This window comes from Hypomesus transpacificus, chromosome 3 (assembly GCF_021917145.1).
Source record: "Hypomesus transpacificus isolate Combined female chromosome 3, fHypTra1, whole genome shotgun sequence".
In the NCBI taxonomy this organism is placed as follows: domain Eukaryota; kingdom Metazoa; phylum Chordata; class Actinopteri; order Osmeriformes; family Osmeridae; genus Hypomesus; species Hypomesus transpacificus.
The window spans coordinates 9702594-9719162 of NC_061062.1; the positions used below are offsets into that span (position 1 = coordinate 9702594).

Below are 16569 nucleotides of genomic sequence, written 5' to 3' on the forward strand. Positions count from 1 at the left end.
ATAACCTGATCTCTACGAAGAGATGGATCATATATAAATATTCCAATCAGGCCAAGTGCCTTATGCAATATGACATCATAGATGTCAACAGACAAGTCTTTCAGAGGACTGAAAGTAAAAGATCAATTTGACTGGTCTGTAGAGCTCGATTTAGGCTAAGGTTTATGGTTTATTTTTTCTTTTATTTCTTGACAAATGAAATCTATGGTGTTTCTTGTAGGATGTGCCATCGAAGCATAGTAGTTTACTCTGGAATTTCTTTTATGAAGGAAAAGTTAGTGTAATTTTCCTTCCAAGGTAGTACTGCTGTAGGGGGAGTCAGATTTAAAATCTGGAAATATGAGTTTAATTGGGAGATTATTTCAAAAAACATCTCTTGACCCTGGGGCTCACCAAAGCTATTGACCAGTAGAAATTAATAACCATCATTTCAACTAATATTGAAAGAATTACACAACTCATTCATTGCACTCGTAAAATGAAGAATCCAAAGAATTACAGTGCTAAATGTTTAATTATATACAAAAGTGTTTCTTTTATAAAAAATGTTATCATCACAGTCACGCACTAGCTTTCCTCTTAAAATAGTAAATATGAGTAATAGTCATAAGTGCTCCTGCTTTGAGCAACAAGAGAATCATAATAGCCTTCATGTGATTATTGGCACTAGATATGAGACTCCTCCTTCAAGGTGGAGTAGTGAATTGGGATGGTCAGAAGAGAACAGCTGCAGTTGCAGCCGTCCCCACCACTGCTCCGACACTGCCCACTGCTGCTGTAGCAGCTGCACCCAAGCCTGCAGCACCTTGGGAAACAACACACACTGTCAGGGAGGCAATTAACACAGAAGAGGATATGGCACACAAAACTCTTGTGTACTCTCAAATATACAATTGAATTACTATAATACATATTTTCTCTTTATATATTTATTAACAATGTCTGTCTAATCCAAGTATTGTGCACATTGACGTATCATACAAACATTGAAACATTACAGACGGAAGGCCTACCAACTGACTGCAACAAAGCCACAGTCGATCCAGCTGCCACAGCACCTCCGTTGGCGGTAGCGGCTGCGGCCATCATACCGGCAGCTATGGAATTGACAGCAATACCGGCAGCAGTGAAGCCTACTGCTCCCAAGGCAACTGGTGCCAGGGCTATGGCCCCACCTTGAAAGAGGGAACATAATACATTATTTGCTGACTGATCTCTGAAAATAACATGAAATCCTCGATAATCTTAATAACTTTTTCAAAATTGTACAAAAAAATCTCAAACATTCACCAGATTATTCTAATAATGTCTGGGCTACTTCCACAACCTTCAATTTCTCAATTAAGTAAAAAAAAAGATACAGAATCTCTAATCTCTGAAAATAGCATGAAATCCTCAATAATTCTAATAATATTTTTCAAGCTTGTGTCAAAAAATCTAATTTTTGATTTTCCAAAACAAATTTATTTTCTATCATTTTGTTTGAAATGTAATTGAAAAAGTAAAGGTTGTAGAAGTAGGCCAGACATTATTAGAATAATATGGTGACAGTTTGAAGTTTTATATCCATATAAATATAATGAAACATACATTTTCTAAATTGTACGGTTTAGTTTTTACCCGGTCCTTAACTCGACGCTGCAAAGTGGCGTCTTACGAATGTTGAATATGAAACTAACTTAATCTCGCTCCCCGGTCTCCCTTATTTGTTTTGTCAGAAACAAACTCAGAAATGAATAATCCTCGACAAATTGGTTACCACGGCCTACGTGAATTATGCATTATTAAATAGTTAAGTAGCTACATTCTGTTGATTTTGATAATATGTTGTAACTGTTTACCTGCTCCTGCCACTGCTCCAATAAAGAGAACTAAACAGACAAGAGGAGGCAAACATTAATTTAAAAACTGAAATGCGAACATGACTAAATACATACTTCAATGCGGTCCCAAAAATAGGCGCTAAGGCTATACTCACATAGTCCCATTTCGCTTTCTGTAAAGATCGTTTGAGGCTCTGGTTTTTATAGTGTCAAGTCCTAGCCTTTCCTGACAAATGAAACCTATGGCGTGCCAGCTGACTCACTCAGTCCGAAACCAAACTTGAAGCAATTTCTTGTGAATTGAAAGACAGATAAGCCAGATCCCTAACACTCTGAGGGTCACGCCCACAAGCAGGGTGCAAAGTATACACATACACAGTAATTAGCTGAAGGTTATAATAAGTATACAAGCAGTGACATGGCATCAGAGATACGTTACTAAAAAGGTTACTAAAAAGTCGAGGAAGATTAACCATAGTTAAAGAAAAAAAATAGGTTATTTTGGGTTGTTAGGCATGATTGGGAACAGACATAACCTGATCTCTGGTTATGTCGGTGATCTCTGATGAATCATATATAAATATTCCAATCAGGCCAAGCGTCTTATTTAATAAGACATCATATATGTAAACACACTTAAGTCTTTCAGAAGACTCAAAAGTCTAGTCAGTGACATCATTTTATTTGCAGTACAGTAGATAAACTCATAAAGATCAATTTGACTGGTCTTTAGAGCTCGATTCAGGCTGGGGTTTATAGTTTATTTTTCTTTTATTTCTTGACAAATTAAATCTATGGTGTTTCTTGTAGGATGTGCCATGGGAGCATAGTAGTTTACTCTGGAATTCCTTTTATGAAAAGTTAGTGTAATTTTCCTTCCAAGGAAGTACTGCTTTAGGGGAAGTCATATTTAAGTAATCTGGAAATGTGAGTTTAATTGGGAGATTATTTCAAAAAGCATCTCTTGACTCTGGGGCTCACCAAAGCCATAGACCAGTAGAAATTCATAACCATCATTTCAACTAATAATGAACAAATTACACATAACCCACTCATTACACTTTGACATATATAGATAGTGTTGAAGAATTACAGCGCTCAAGGTTTAATTATATTAAAAAGTGTCTCTGAAGAAATGCAGTCATGCACTAGTTTTCCTCTTAAAACAGTAAATATGAATAATACATCAAAAAGTGCTGCTGCTTTGAGCAACAAGAGAAATCATGGTAGCCTTTATGTGACTATCTGCACTAGATATGAGACTCCTCCTTCAAGGTGGAGTAGTGAATTGGGATGGTCAGATGAGAACAGCTGCAGTTGCAGCCGTCCCCACCCATGCTCCGACACTGCCCACTGCTGCTGTAGCAGCTGCACCCAAGCCTGCAGCACCTTGGGAAACAACACACACTGTCAGGGAGGCAATTAACACAGAAGAGGATATGGAACACAAAACTCTTGTGTACTCTGAAATGTACGATTGGATTACTCTGTTACTATAATAAATTACTATAATCTATTCTCTTTATATATTTATTAACTATGTTTGTCTAATCCAAGTATTGTGCACATTGACTTATCACACAGACATTGAAACGTTACAGTCGGAAGGCCTACCAATAGACTGCAGCAAAGCCACAGTCGATCCAGCTAACACACCTTCGTTGCCAGCAGCTGCTGCAGCCATCATACTGGCAGCTATGGTATTGGCAGCAACGCCGGCAGCAGTGAAGCCTACTGTTCCCAAGACCACTGGTGTCAGGGCTATGGCCCCACGTGGAATGAGGGGACAGACTACATTATTTGCTCCCTGATTTACATAGTAAATAGTAAAAGATAATAAAACATAATGCCCAATAAGTCTGTCAAACTCAGACTTAAACTCAGAAATGAATCATCCTTGACAAAATTGGTTAACGTGACAGTCAACGTTCTCAGAATGATTTATTATTAAATAGTTGAGTACATTCTGTTTTTGATAACTGTTTATTTACTTGCACCTGCCACTGCTGCACTGACCATCACTAAACAGACAACAGGAGGTAAACATTCATGTGAAAAATAATATGCAGACATGACATTTAAAATGCATACTTAAATGCAGTCCCAAAAATAGGCGCTAAGGATATACTCACAAAGTCCCCTTTCACCTTCTTAAAGATTGTATAAGTGTATCTTATTTGGTCTTATCTATACTGTCCAGTCCTAGCCTTTCCTGACAAATGAAACCTATATCGTGCCAGCTAACTCAGTCCGAAACTAAAGCAGATTCTTATAAATTGAGAGCCGGACGGGGGGTATTCCAGAAAGCAGGTTATGTGACATACCCAGGTAAGTTAACTCCCCAGCTGACACCCAGCATTGTAGCAACATTACCAGTAGGGTTGCTGCAACATTGTGAATCAGCTGTTAATTTACCCGGTTATGTTGCATAACCTGCTTTCTGGAAAACCCCCCCGATCCCTGACACTGAGGGTCATGCCCACAAGGATGGAGTCAAATTATGGTCAATAATATTTTGCATCCGTAAAAAAGTATTGGTTAAAAATATTTCGCATAATGCAATACCATTCAGATCATGTAGTGCCCTACAGCCTTCGTCCAATGGTGTGATAACTTTGTGTTCCTAAACCTTGCCTAATTGCACAAAGCAACCGCTCAAGATACAGAAAACAAAGTTATCGAAGTGAATTGTCATTTGCAAATTATGCATAGGGCCCTTTTTTGCATTATTTAATAAGTGTTCCAGGTAAGCTACCTTTTCAAGGTGGGTACACTGCCTCGCCTTATTCGTTAATCTTTGATGTTAAGTTACAATGGACATGCCAGATTTGCTAGTAACGAATACAGTGGTCCTATGTCCTCCCATCTTTCTAATTTGATCAGGGGCAAACCTGGAGTCTCCTGTGGAACTTTTGGTAGATCTAGGCCCCAGAAGCCCTTACAACTCATCGCTTCCCTAAATATCCAATGTCTGTCTGAGACCAATTGTTTTACCATCCTACTTCTGATATAGTATGCCACATATATTTATTGGGTTTTGCCGCTTGTGTTACTTTCATGTGCTGTCAAACTGACAGCACAGATTGAATGACATCTCAAAGGGAGACCAACTCTTTTGGGGAATTCGAGGAACAATTTGTTGTAGTTCTCATTCTTAAAAAATATGACCCACCATTCACTGGCTGACAGCTTCAGACAAACAAGAGGCTCACACCAACAGAGGGGATCAAACATTTATTTACCCTTAATAAAAGTTACAATAAACCATTAACATCTTTAAACAATAGCAAAATAAAGAGAACCAAAAATATTGGCCAAAACATATTTACAGAGACATATTGCAGATAAAAAGCTCACATTTTGTACACAACCTCAACCCCTGCATCATAAACTCTTAAATGTGAACACTGCAAGACTCGAGAAAGCTCAGATGTGGTTTTAGCCAGAAAAATAATAAAAAAATGCACAAAAAAAGACATGGCGCTTTCCTCCTCCCCTCCTTGAATTTAGTTAATCTATACAGCACAAAATACTTGAAATTTGGGGGTAAAACATAGGAATGTAGAATTCTAGAATTATAAGGATCTTTTGAAAGATTTGTGTTCATATAACAGTCATTTTGAGTGAAGACAATCTGCCCCACTCCATAACTGTTGTCGATTTTTAGATCCCAGAATGAAAAAAAAAAAAAAAAAAAGTTATAGGGTTGCCACGCTGTTAAAAGGATGCTTGTTCCATGAATAGGGAAAATAAGTCAGTATTCCTGATTCGCTCTACATCCGATCCAAACCCCTCCCCACATGCCAGTTCCTGTGTATACCATGAGGGGGAGACATAAGACAGCACTTTCATCATGAGGGCCAGGTGAGATTCCGTCAGTTGAGAAATAATAAAAGGCAGTGAACTGGTGGTTGAATCAGCAAACGTGGTATATCCTTCTTCAATTTTATTATTTTGTAGTTTTGTTTAGAACTTTAAGAATGTGGCACGAGTCTCTCATATATATTTATATACTTTAATCTTGGAAAACAGTTCAGGTGCCGTGGGCAGGATGTAATCACTCTGCTTTCGGCTCGGCCTCCTCGGAGGCTGCAGATGTCGTGACCTCTGCAGGGGCGGCGGCCTCCTCGGCAGGGGCTGCCTCTGTGGGTGGGGCTTCCTCTGCGGCCTTGGCCTCGCCCTCGGAGGCTGGGGCAGCCTCCTCCTTGGCCTCTGCCACAGGCTCAGCCGCTGGCGTCTCCTCTTTGGTTTCCTTGGCAGCGTGGCCGTTCTCCTCAGGCTTCTCCTCTGCTGTGGGGGAGGCGGCCTCCTCCGCCTTGACCTCCTCACTGCCCTTCTTGTTCTTCTTGAGGTTGATACCCTTGAACTTGAAGGAGTTCTTCAGAGAGAACTTCTTCTTCTTCTTGGCATCCTTGGTGGCATCCCCTTCGGTCTTGGCGGCCTCTCCTTCAGCAGCAGGGGCTGGTTCGATGGCATCGCCGGCACCAGTCTCTTCCTCTTTGGCTGGCTCTGCAGCTCCGTTTCCATCTGTGACCGCTCCATCCCCATCAGGCTTAGCAGAGACATCACCGTTGGTCTTGACATGTCCATTCTCCTGTGGATTAAAAACGATACAAAAATTCAGACAGAGGCAAAATGTCCCATGTAAACAAAATTACCTATTAACCCTGATTTCATAGGGAGGTGGTGTCATGCCACATTGAGATATTTTGAATACACCACAGTACACCAAAACGGAACAGGGTTCAACGGACAACCTAGCTGTCTGATAGACCTGTACCCTTAATTCAACACATGGGGGCAGACGAGATCCATGGAAAACGTTCAGGGAGCAAGCGGTATTTGAAACAAAGGAATCAAGCCTGGTGCTTGCGCGCAAGTCTGTCTGCTTCAACAGTTAATGTTTACTCTACACAGTATCGAGGATTTCTGAGTGCATTGCTTTACCATCTATACACCAAACACAATCGGCGAATCGGGACGTTCTATAATTTAATTACATGCACTATGTGGATCATTTGGGAGATTGAGGTTCATTGAGTTTGCAGCCATCATATACAAGACCACGAAATAGCATCCTCCTCCGCCAAACGACGAACTAATTGATCTATATTTAGATCAATTAAAATGCACGTTAGCAAATTGTTTGGGTATTCGGCTATATGTCACAAGAGACAAACTTAGTTTCTCTCAACCATTTGCTGATAGCGCCCGTTTGCAACTCAGCAAAATGCGCCTCGCGCCGACCCATTTGCATCCTTTGCACCTTTGCATCTTTTGTTCGATGCGCGGGTGCTTACCACTCCAGCGCTACCGCTTGGCCAAATTACAAGTCTTTTAAATAGATTTCACATTTAGGCGTGTCATTTATGAACCAAATTAGAATTCCTTGTTTATTTTGATTAACGTGGTCAGCACTAACAATTTAATCGACGCTTTGGCAAGTTGCCAGACGAAAAGTCTGATAATAGCGAATGTTAATAATGGCAAGGGACTCATAACGCTAGATCATCCAGTAAGCTACCATGCTAACTAACGATGTCTAAGTCAGTTAGCTAATGATGGGTAGTGAGTAATGATGTTAGACAATTCACAACTTGACCCAAAACAAGTGGTTTTACAATTTTCACTCAAAATCATTTTCTTTTCAATAAGGTGTATTACACTTTAACCCATCAGGCACTGTCAACCCTGCGGTATTCGGAGCCCTGAACACGTTGGCCACACGACCCACGCTGGAAGTGGGCGTTGAATGACAATGTGGATATAAACCAACAACCAAACCTTACCTGGCCATTTGTTTTAGCACCAGCCGTGTCGGCGACGGCTTTCCCTTCCACAGCTACTCCACCCTTGGACAATTGGGCTCCCATTTTTTCGTGTTATGGTTTTTAAACAAAAATAAAATCTAAAAGAAAAACCTCGAGAAGTTTTGTGGTTAAAAATCCAGCCCAGTGATAGGTGTACCTTGCCAGATAGAAAAATCCGTGATGGTGCCTTGTGTTCAAAAAGCAAGAGAAGATCCTCGTTATCTACAACTAACCTCACGGCTGCTGAGCTCAAATTAAAGAATGTCTAGGCTACAAGTGTGAGTATTTCAACCGCGCCTCAAAATCGACCATTAACTCCACCTATGGGCGTGACAGCACGGACGTGCCCAATCTGCAGCCTTCGGTTGGAATACCCCCGCCCCCCTATTATAGACAGACTCAACCACAGTCACTTTTCGATGTAAGGATAATTTAAGAGCATAAAGAACGATCTTTGTTTTTAAGTTAATAGGTAATTTACGGAGGACTAGACCTCAACAATCTGTTGCATCTGGTGTCTTGATATCTTGTAGCTTTATAGCAGGCTACTATTGAAATAACAATCTTTCTTGACAATCTTCTATTTCATGACGAACTCTGACATTGGTCCATGTTAGGCATCTTTTATGACAAGTTCTAAAGCCACGTACGCTGATAATGACTTAGAAACCCATGTGTTTTCACGAAAGCACATAGTGCATGACAATGTTAGAATAGGATCGTTGCCCTTACCTCATTGACCTAATGGCTGAGTAGCTCGTGATTTACAGAGGAGATATTATGAAATGAAGCTAAATTTCAAATGACAAAGAGACAGGTGAATAGATACAGACCCCCCCAAAACAAGTTATGGCAATAACCCTAAAAGGGATGGATATTCAAAAATATCTGTAGTTCATGAAAAGGAACCATAGGACCATTCCCATTATTATCCTATGACCACAAGGCTGTGACAAGGCCATTTTGAGAAGAAACACCTGAGATGAAAGTGATGAAAGCCAACAACATTTCTCATGACTGCGTGGGGAGGGGGAGGTCAAAGGGGGTGGGGGGTCAAAGGTGATATGTTAGGTCAAGAGTTATGAGTGTGGGGCAATGGTCATGAGGTGGAGTCACTGACAGATGAGCTTGTTCATCTGCCTGTGGGCCCACACATCTCTTTTCCAAGTCACTACTCTTAATTCAGAGAATTTGGGACCCTTTCTGTAATTTTTTCAAGCAGGATCCTTATCTACAGGCATTCATAGAAACACATAGAGGAACACTCCTATGAACACAAAGACGTCCTCTGTGGTATTTTATATATTAAGTTGAATTTATGATTTCCTCCTGTATTCCTTGCTTCGATGGTGTCTGTTCAAATAAAGTGTGTGTATATGTCTCCCTGAATGTCCCCGGTTTTTGGATTAGTTGATGACACCCACACAAACACACTCACACAGACACACACACACACTACATCTCTGCTTTGGTATGTCTGGCATGCACTCACTACCCAGAAAAGGATCTGCCTCTTTTGACTGGGCTGAGCTCCCTGGAGTAGAAAAGACCCTTAGGGGTTAAAATTCCAAGCCCCCTCTCCCCTCCCCTTCCAATCGCATGAGAGATGTAAAGACGAGGCCAGCTCTTTTCTCCTCTCCTCCCCCAGCCCCAGTGTCTCCAACACCACTACAATCATCCCTTTGGAATTCCTATCTGCTTTTCTGATGTGGGGTGTCTGAATCAAGGCTTTATTAAGATGAGTGGTACATTATCTCCAATGTTAGATATCAAAAGATTCCTTTCTTGAGGGTGGCGGTGGGGTGATCAATCACTGTGTGCCATACTCACATGTAGACACCCCACTTTTAGCTTTTGCTGAGAAATCTACATCCCCACTCTAAATTCTTACTGCTTTTTGATCTAAAAACCAAACAAAATAATCTGAAGAGGGAAAAGGGACCTTTGGGTTCCAAGTGATATGACTGAAGAGGACAGGGGGAAGATAACATTTGAAATATACTGACCATCTTATTGTTATTGTAAGATTAATTTATTGTTGTACTGTACTAACAAACACACACATACACACACAAACTCTCAGACAAATTGGGTCTGGTTTTACTGTGATGCAATTGAGGTTAAAGGACTTTCTCTGGCCTAAACCTGCTTACTCCTTTCTGTCACGTTCAACATGTTGCTTCTCCTCCTTTCATTGACATTTCTTCTTCAACACAGTCAATGCCTGTGTTTGTGTGGCTGCCCATATTTCGTGCCCTGACACAGGATGAGCCCTCAACTGGCAAAAAGACTCCATTGTTCCTGCCTTAACAAGCCAGCTGATGAGCATCTCAAGTAGACTGTAGTCCGGGAAAAAAAGAGAGGAGGGAGGTTAAAGAGAGAAATAGAAGGGAGAGGCAGGAAAAAGAAGAAGAATACGAAGGAACCTTAGAGTAAGAGGGAAAACAACAAAAAATTGTGTTTTTTGACAGAGTCACCTTGAATGGATCTGTTGAGCGTAACTGCTCAATGAATATGTAATTTCCCATGGTTGCTGATTTTGTCAACAGTTCATGCATACAGAATCACTAAAACAACAGAGCCTGCGCTGCAGCCTGTCTACTGTTCCCATGGTTTATGAGAGAAAGATGACTACACATTTATGGTAGTTCTGCTCAGTTAATGTGCAAATACCACAATGCCCACAGGAATTTCTGCTACAAAGCTTATACTTTCCCGAATTACATGAAATATAGAGGTCGGTTATAATGCAAGGGAAGGAAGGGTCCTAATACAAAATTATACAGAACAGATTGTTCATGAGCACTTGGACCGTGGGTTCTGCTGAAATGGCTGCCCACTGCTCCTGGCTACCCTTGGAGGAAGAACAGCTTGGATTGGAAAATGCAGAGAACCAATTTCTTCGGTGGACACTTCTGCATGCATGTGTGTTATCTGTGTTGTTGCTCTCTGCACACATATGTAATGCAATGAGATGAATACATTTTTACACACTTTTTTTCACACAATACACTTTTTTCTAAATGTATGACTTTCACACATTCACTATAGAACAGTGAGGGATTATTATTGGAACACCAACTCTCTGTGCTTACAGAAACTCTGCCATGAATGAGTTCTACAGAACAATTCTGAGAATGCTCTGTGGGTTTACGCGATACAATATGTGGGTATGCATTCAGAATTCTGGGTAGACTCTTGTACAACCCATTTGAAGTGATATACATCTAATTAGAAGGATAATGAAGTACAGAGAGAAGCCACCATCATTGAGATGAATAGGGGATCAACACTTAAAAGAAAGCCCTTTGTAATGATAATAGTTTCAATTAAGTGCCTTATTAACTAAAAGGGTTTTCAACAGTCGGCCCCACAGAGTGTGGCTGAAGTCTAGGCAGGGAACTTGAGAGAAATACTGGAGAAATATCTATAGGCCGTCAAGGTTTGGCAGCAGCTGGTTCGGAGGAGATTCAAAAGTAAGATGATGGGATCTTAGCTGGATGCTCCACTGAGCATGGACGGGCTCCTGAGAGGTTGTTGCATTGTAGGCATGATTGATGAAATGATAAGGAACACAACCGAAACCTCTCCAGAGATGGCAAAGCAAGGACATCTTGAGCCACCTCCTACCCGCCCATCCCCCTCCCCTCCCCCCACTCCAATCGATAGGTTGCCGCACATAGGCTCCTCAGAACTTTGCCGTCAGACGCAGACATGCCATAGTGACGGTTACCATGGAAACTGCTAGGCTACATCCATGTTGTGAAGAGGAGTTGTTCAGTATGTGGGTCTACTGTGAGAACTCAGAGGGGGCTGGGACGTGAGAGGATATGGACCCAGGCTTCTGTTTAGTTTTTCTTATCGTTTAGGGTTGGTTTATTTGAGATGACTGTGAATCCCCGCACATACACAGTGGCGACTGGTGGGGAGGGTTTACAGTTAGCACACAGAGCACTGTGACCACAGGAACAATTGGCTGTGCTCTACTCATAAGCCCTTAACCACAGACTACATATCTCTGTTTTATTCCATCTGTCTTTCTCTTTATCAATCTCTTTGTCTTTCTCTCTACCTATATCTTTGCGTCATTGTCCATGGTCCTCAACCACACTGTTTTAGGGCAACAATCTCCTTGGTGATTTAAGAGTTTCTGTCTGCCTATCTTTGACTCAGCCCTAGGTACAATGGCTAGACTCTTTATATGCAAACAATGCCAATTGTTCCAGGTTTGTATGTGTTGACATAACACTTGGGCCTCATCAGTCCAACAACATACATGGGCAGGCACACACAAACCTCCCCTCTGTGTTGATCCTAAGCTTAAGGAGAAGCGGATGGTGAGGGGAATGGAGACGAGTGTAGGAGAAAGGAAGACTGAAATCCAGAGACACATCAAGTAGGAGTGGGGGTTGGGCATGTGCTTATGTGCATGTGTGAGACAGCCAGCCATACAGTAGTAGGGCAGCCCTTCCCCACTGGCAGTGTAGCTCCCGCGTTAGTGGGTCAGTGTGCCATCTTCTCATTCATCAGCACCACAGCCTCTTCTTCCTCATTCCTCCCCCATCCATCCATCCACCACTCCCTCCTCCCTCACTCACGCTGCTCTCTCTCGGACGCACCCCCACAACCACCACACGTATTGTATCCAGAGACACACACAGAGTCATAGAAGACCACGAGGACAGACTTAGGCCAGGTGGATAGATGAAACAGAGGCAGACAAACATAGCTGCATCCATATGAGGACATTCCGAAATATTATATCTCGGGCTGTAGAGTGAGACATTTAGGAACCTTGCATGTATAGATGTAGGAACGGCAGTACTCCCTTTGTGACATTATAAAGCTATTTTCATTTTCTCCTTTTTGTTAATCCCATTTGAGAGATCAGTTCAAAGAAACCCTCACAGTAAAATTCTCCCTCTCGCTTGCAGAGATAAATCAAACTTAGCGACATCTCAACAATACGGACAAGTCAACGTTCCCTTCATAAAGAATGAATAACAGGCTCACACTAGACTACACACCTGTCTCCTTCACTCTCAAATAGCCCCCAGCACAACTGCCGTTAGGCTGTTTTACACATAGAACCGTACTGCACAAGCACTCGCACACACATTTGGCTTGCTGCTTTTGTGATTGTAATTGCAGCCTGGTAAATCTCTGTAACTGTGAGCTTGTCATTCTGTAAGAGACCCCTCCCAGTTGGATCTTCGCAGTTTCCTGCAGTCTGATTGGCTGTGCCCCCTCTTCCCAAACCCTGCCACTGTGATTTCATTGTAATGCAGATTTAGGAATTGGGCTAAAGGGATGGGGGGATGGGTATTAGAGAGACAGGGAAGAAGAGGGGTGATGGGGGGTGGTGCTAAGTTTGACCTGGCAACCCTGCTGTGTCTTGGCAGGGGGTGAGGGCTGGGCTGGGGGAGGGGAGAGAGAGAGATATCCACAAAAGTGCTTCCCCTCAGCAGTGATCCTCCACTCTGTATGCATGACTCAGGCATCAAACATCACTCATGTTATTACAGCCCCACCTAGCTCAACATATTGTTTTTTGTATTTTGCATAGAGAATGATTGTCAGTTAAGAATACTAAAAGTTAAATTCCAGGTTGTATATAATTGTTTATACATTTCTGTCTTTGATTTTGAATGTTTAGAAAGTCATTGATGTAGGTTTTGGATATAGCATTGCATCTTAAATGTCTCCATGTTTGTAATTGCAGCCAGAATACAGTTCTAAGCACTTCAGTTCATGTTGAGGCATTTTATGTTATGATGCATTCAAGATTATGTATATTTGCAAGCCTCCTTGTGAGTCAATGTGTGTTTGTTTTGAATGTGAGTGTACGGTATGTTCGTGTGTGTGTGTGTGTGTGTGGGGGGGGGGGGGGGGGTCGGTCTGTCTGGTTCTTATAACGTCTGCAGCTTAAACTGGCCCAAGCTCTTCCCAGCTGTCTGCATAATCCAGTCTTCTCTCTCTCTCTCTCTCTCTCTCTCTCTCTCTCTCTCTCTCTCTCTCTCTCTCTCTCTCTCTCTCTCTCTCTCTCTCTCTCTCTCCTCTCTCTCTCTCTCTCTCTCTCTCTCTCTCTCTCTCTCTCTCTCTCTCTCTCTCTCTGTCTCTCTCTCTCTCTCTCTCTCTCTCTCTCTCTCTCTCTCTCTCTCTCTCTCTCTCTCTCTCTACTCTCTCTTTCACTCTCTCTCTTTCTCCCTCTCTCTCTGCTGAGATGTTGACTGAGCATCGTGGCAGCAGATCTAGCATAGAACCAGACGGCACACTGGCAGCCTGCGCTTCCATCACCATCCAGGCACTCTCTGGGCTCCCTATAGACTCAGTATTCTCATCAGGGAATGCAATGAAGACCCCCAGACAGTGAGCAAGAAAAAAGGCCCAGCAGCAGAATGAGAAACGTATGGAGTGGATACATTGCCATTGTGTTTTAATGAGGCATGTGGGATGCGCTGAGCGAGTCCACACGCTCAGTTATTTCGTGGAGAAAAGACAGCGAAAGGCTTCTGTTGTTGACCCCACTTTCTCTTGTCCCTCCCTCGTTTACAGTCTCATTGGTTAGATGACACACATGCACACACACACACAATTCCCAGAAGCAGTAATCATCTCTACAGATCATAGTTATTGGACATCAGTGGGTTCTCAGTCTTTTTAACCAACAAGACAAATCAGCCCATCTTGCATGTTGCACAAATAGGATCATTGAGGATACATGGGTCAAGTTATTTTGGATGAGACTCAGTTCAATCCACTGTGAATAAGAAGTAACTGGTAAAGAGGGAGAGAGATAGAAAGAGAGAGGATAGGCTTATTCAACAATCCCCCACCCACCCACCCCAAGCCAGCTTTGCTCCGATTCATTATTTGGTCATTTTGCTCCAGTTTTCCTTTTTACCCATCTGCTATTGCATCTGGGTTGTCATGGATCATCATGGCTGTGTGTTGAGCTCGTTGGCGTGTGACCTATTTTTAACCCCACCCCCTCTATCTCTTTCCCCCACTTTCCTCTCTCTTGCCCTCCTCCTGTTTACAGTAGCATTTAAAACATCCCTTTATTACAGTGCTTTCGGAACCAACAATAGGTTACTCCCTGCCATTGTCATAAAAATTCTTGGAGGAATACAATATTACTTTAACATTAAAAAAGCTCACTGGGAGTTGGAACTTAAAGCAATGGCCATATTTGGCACATGAAAAAAGAGCAAGTGAATCTGTGGCCACTACTTGAGGTTAGCTTTTTTTGTTTTGTGATTTAACATGACCATACAATCAAACACTGAAAAGGAAAATATGCATATTAGTGTGACTACTTTGGTGTCCATTGGTTGTGGATCTCTTTCTAATATAATACAATTGCTGAGATGAATGTATAATGCATTTGGTGGTTTCTGCATATCGTTACTCCTGCTAGTCTGAGTTGTTGCCTGGGGAACTCAGATGTCAGTCACGCAAACGAGGTTAGGAGTCTCCAGTCTGGAGGGCCTCTACGCTTGGCTTGCCCTCCTCCTTAGATTAATGACTGTGGGTCCAAGATAGAGGAGGCATGTCTTATTAAGCCCTTACCTTTTAGCCAGGTTAGCCGGAATACATTCAGCAGTTTGTAGTCTCGCGTAATGACTGTCTGCTGAAACAATTTACATTAGACAGACCTGATTAGCCTAGCACTGTCTGAGGGGATGACCCGCAGTATCCTATCACCACTTGCCTTCACTAGCCTAACTCAGCACTGTCCAACTAATATTGACCTCTGCTAGCCGTGCAAGGCTAGTTTTTCACTGTCTGACAGTCGGATTGTAGGTGATTGATTCCATATTGATCAGTAGTGCGAGGTGCTGGGGGGAGGTAGCGGCAGGGTTATTTACTGTGGTGTCTCATTGGGGAATGGATGCTGTCAGTTCCCACAGGATTTACTGTTACTGCCTGTATTATTCCCTCGTACATTCACTCCTTGTCAAAGTCTGAGAAACAGTCCTGGCAAACAGATACATAAAAATAAAGTGGGTTAAATATATCTTTGTTTGACAGATACAATATGAGAGACACCTGCTCCCAGAGAGCAGAAAATCCTGTTATCTCCCTTGTATTCCAATGGAAAACTTCAAGTAACTGTCAGTTCCTTTGCCAATTTTCTCCTTTAGGGCTTCCAAACAAGGTTATCATGGGTTAGTGACGTGGAGGAACTGAAGATCAATGGGAAAGTAGTTAGGAGCTGAATCCTCCCTCCCCCCTCCCCCTCCTTGCCCTCCACAGTAACCAGGAAAGGCCACAATGGACGTTGGTGGGGAGGAGGAGGTTTGGGTGTTGGTGTGAGAGGGAGTCCAAGGATGTAAAGTGGGGCCCTCAGCCCCAAGAAAAGTGCAGGAGAGATGGAGGGGATGGATGGCTGTAGAAAGTGGGATCAGATGTTCTTTAGGGCCCATCCGTAGACCTTCACCCTAGGCCACAGGCCGCCTTGAGGTAAGCCGATCAGCTGTACTGTGAGATAATCTGATTGAACCCATTGACAATAATTTTCATGAAAAATAATGCAATAATATGATGAGAGGGACCTGTTTTAACTGATGCAATGTGGGGGGATTGAGGTCTGTAGATGTGTAACATGCTCACGTAGGGTGGACACAGAAACAATCAGCTTGGCTCCCATCTGACAGGAATTATATAGAGTTACAGTCTCCAGTATATGTGGCCTGATTTCTGGGGCCTGGTGGTGGTGTGTGGATTCATGATTGATAGGTCTGGAGGTCTATGTAGACAGTCTAAGACATGTATAGAATGTCTTGAGCAGCACCACTGGTTGATTCACTGGGATCTGGGACATGAACTATCAAGGCTATTTGGTGTCACGTGGAGATTCTCCCTGAGTTTGATAGATGTTGATGATCAGTATACTACCCCCCCCCCCTTTCCCAACAACTATTTGCCCCAGA

General features: G+C 42.5%; 2 protein-coding genes across 3 annotated transcripts; both read right to left on the reverse strand.

Annotated features, from left to right (window-relative positions):
- Positions 1 to 510: 510 nt before the first annotated feature.
- LOC124466470 (interferon alpha-inducible protein 27-like protein 2) lies at positions 511 to 2128 on the reverse strand. 2 transcript variants are annotated; one of them, XM_047018350.1, is made up of 4 exons: positions 1979 to 2128; positions 1842 to 1871; positions 1014 to 1175; positions 511 to 805 (listed from the first exon to the last, which is right to left on the reverse strand). In XM_047018350.1, exons 1-4 carry the CDS (start codon positions 1986 to 1988, stop codon positions 714 to 716), a joined length of 294 nt encoding a protein of 97 aa, XP_046874306.1. In that variant the 5' UTR covers positions 1989 to 2128; the 3' UTR covers positions 511 to 713. The 2 variants fall into 2 exon arrangements, with proteins under 2 accessions (XP_046874306.1, XP_046874308.1); XM_047018352.1 differs by lacking the exon at positions 1842 to 1871.
- A 2916-nt stretch (positions 2129 to 5044) lies between these two features.
- marcksl1a (MARCKS-like 1a) lies at positions 5045 to 7924 on the reverse strand. Its single transcript, XM_047018384.1, has 2 exons — positions 7613 to 7924; positions 5045 to 6417 (listed from the first exon to the last, which is right to left on the reverse strand). Exons 1-2 carry the CDS (start codon positions 7694 to 7696, stop codon positions 5881 to 5883), a joined length of 621 nt encoding a protein of 206 aa, XP_046874340.1. The 5' UTR covers positions 7697 to 7924; the 3' UTR covers positions 5045 to 5880.
- Positions 7925 to 16569: the final 8645 nt, after the last annotated feature.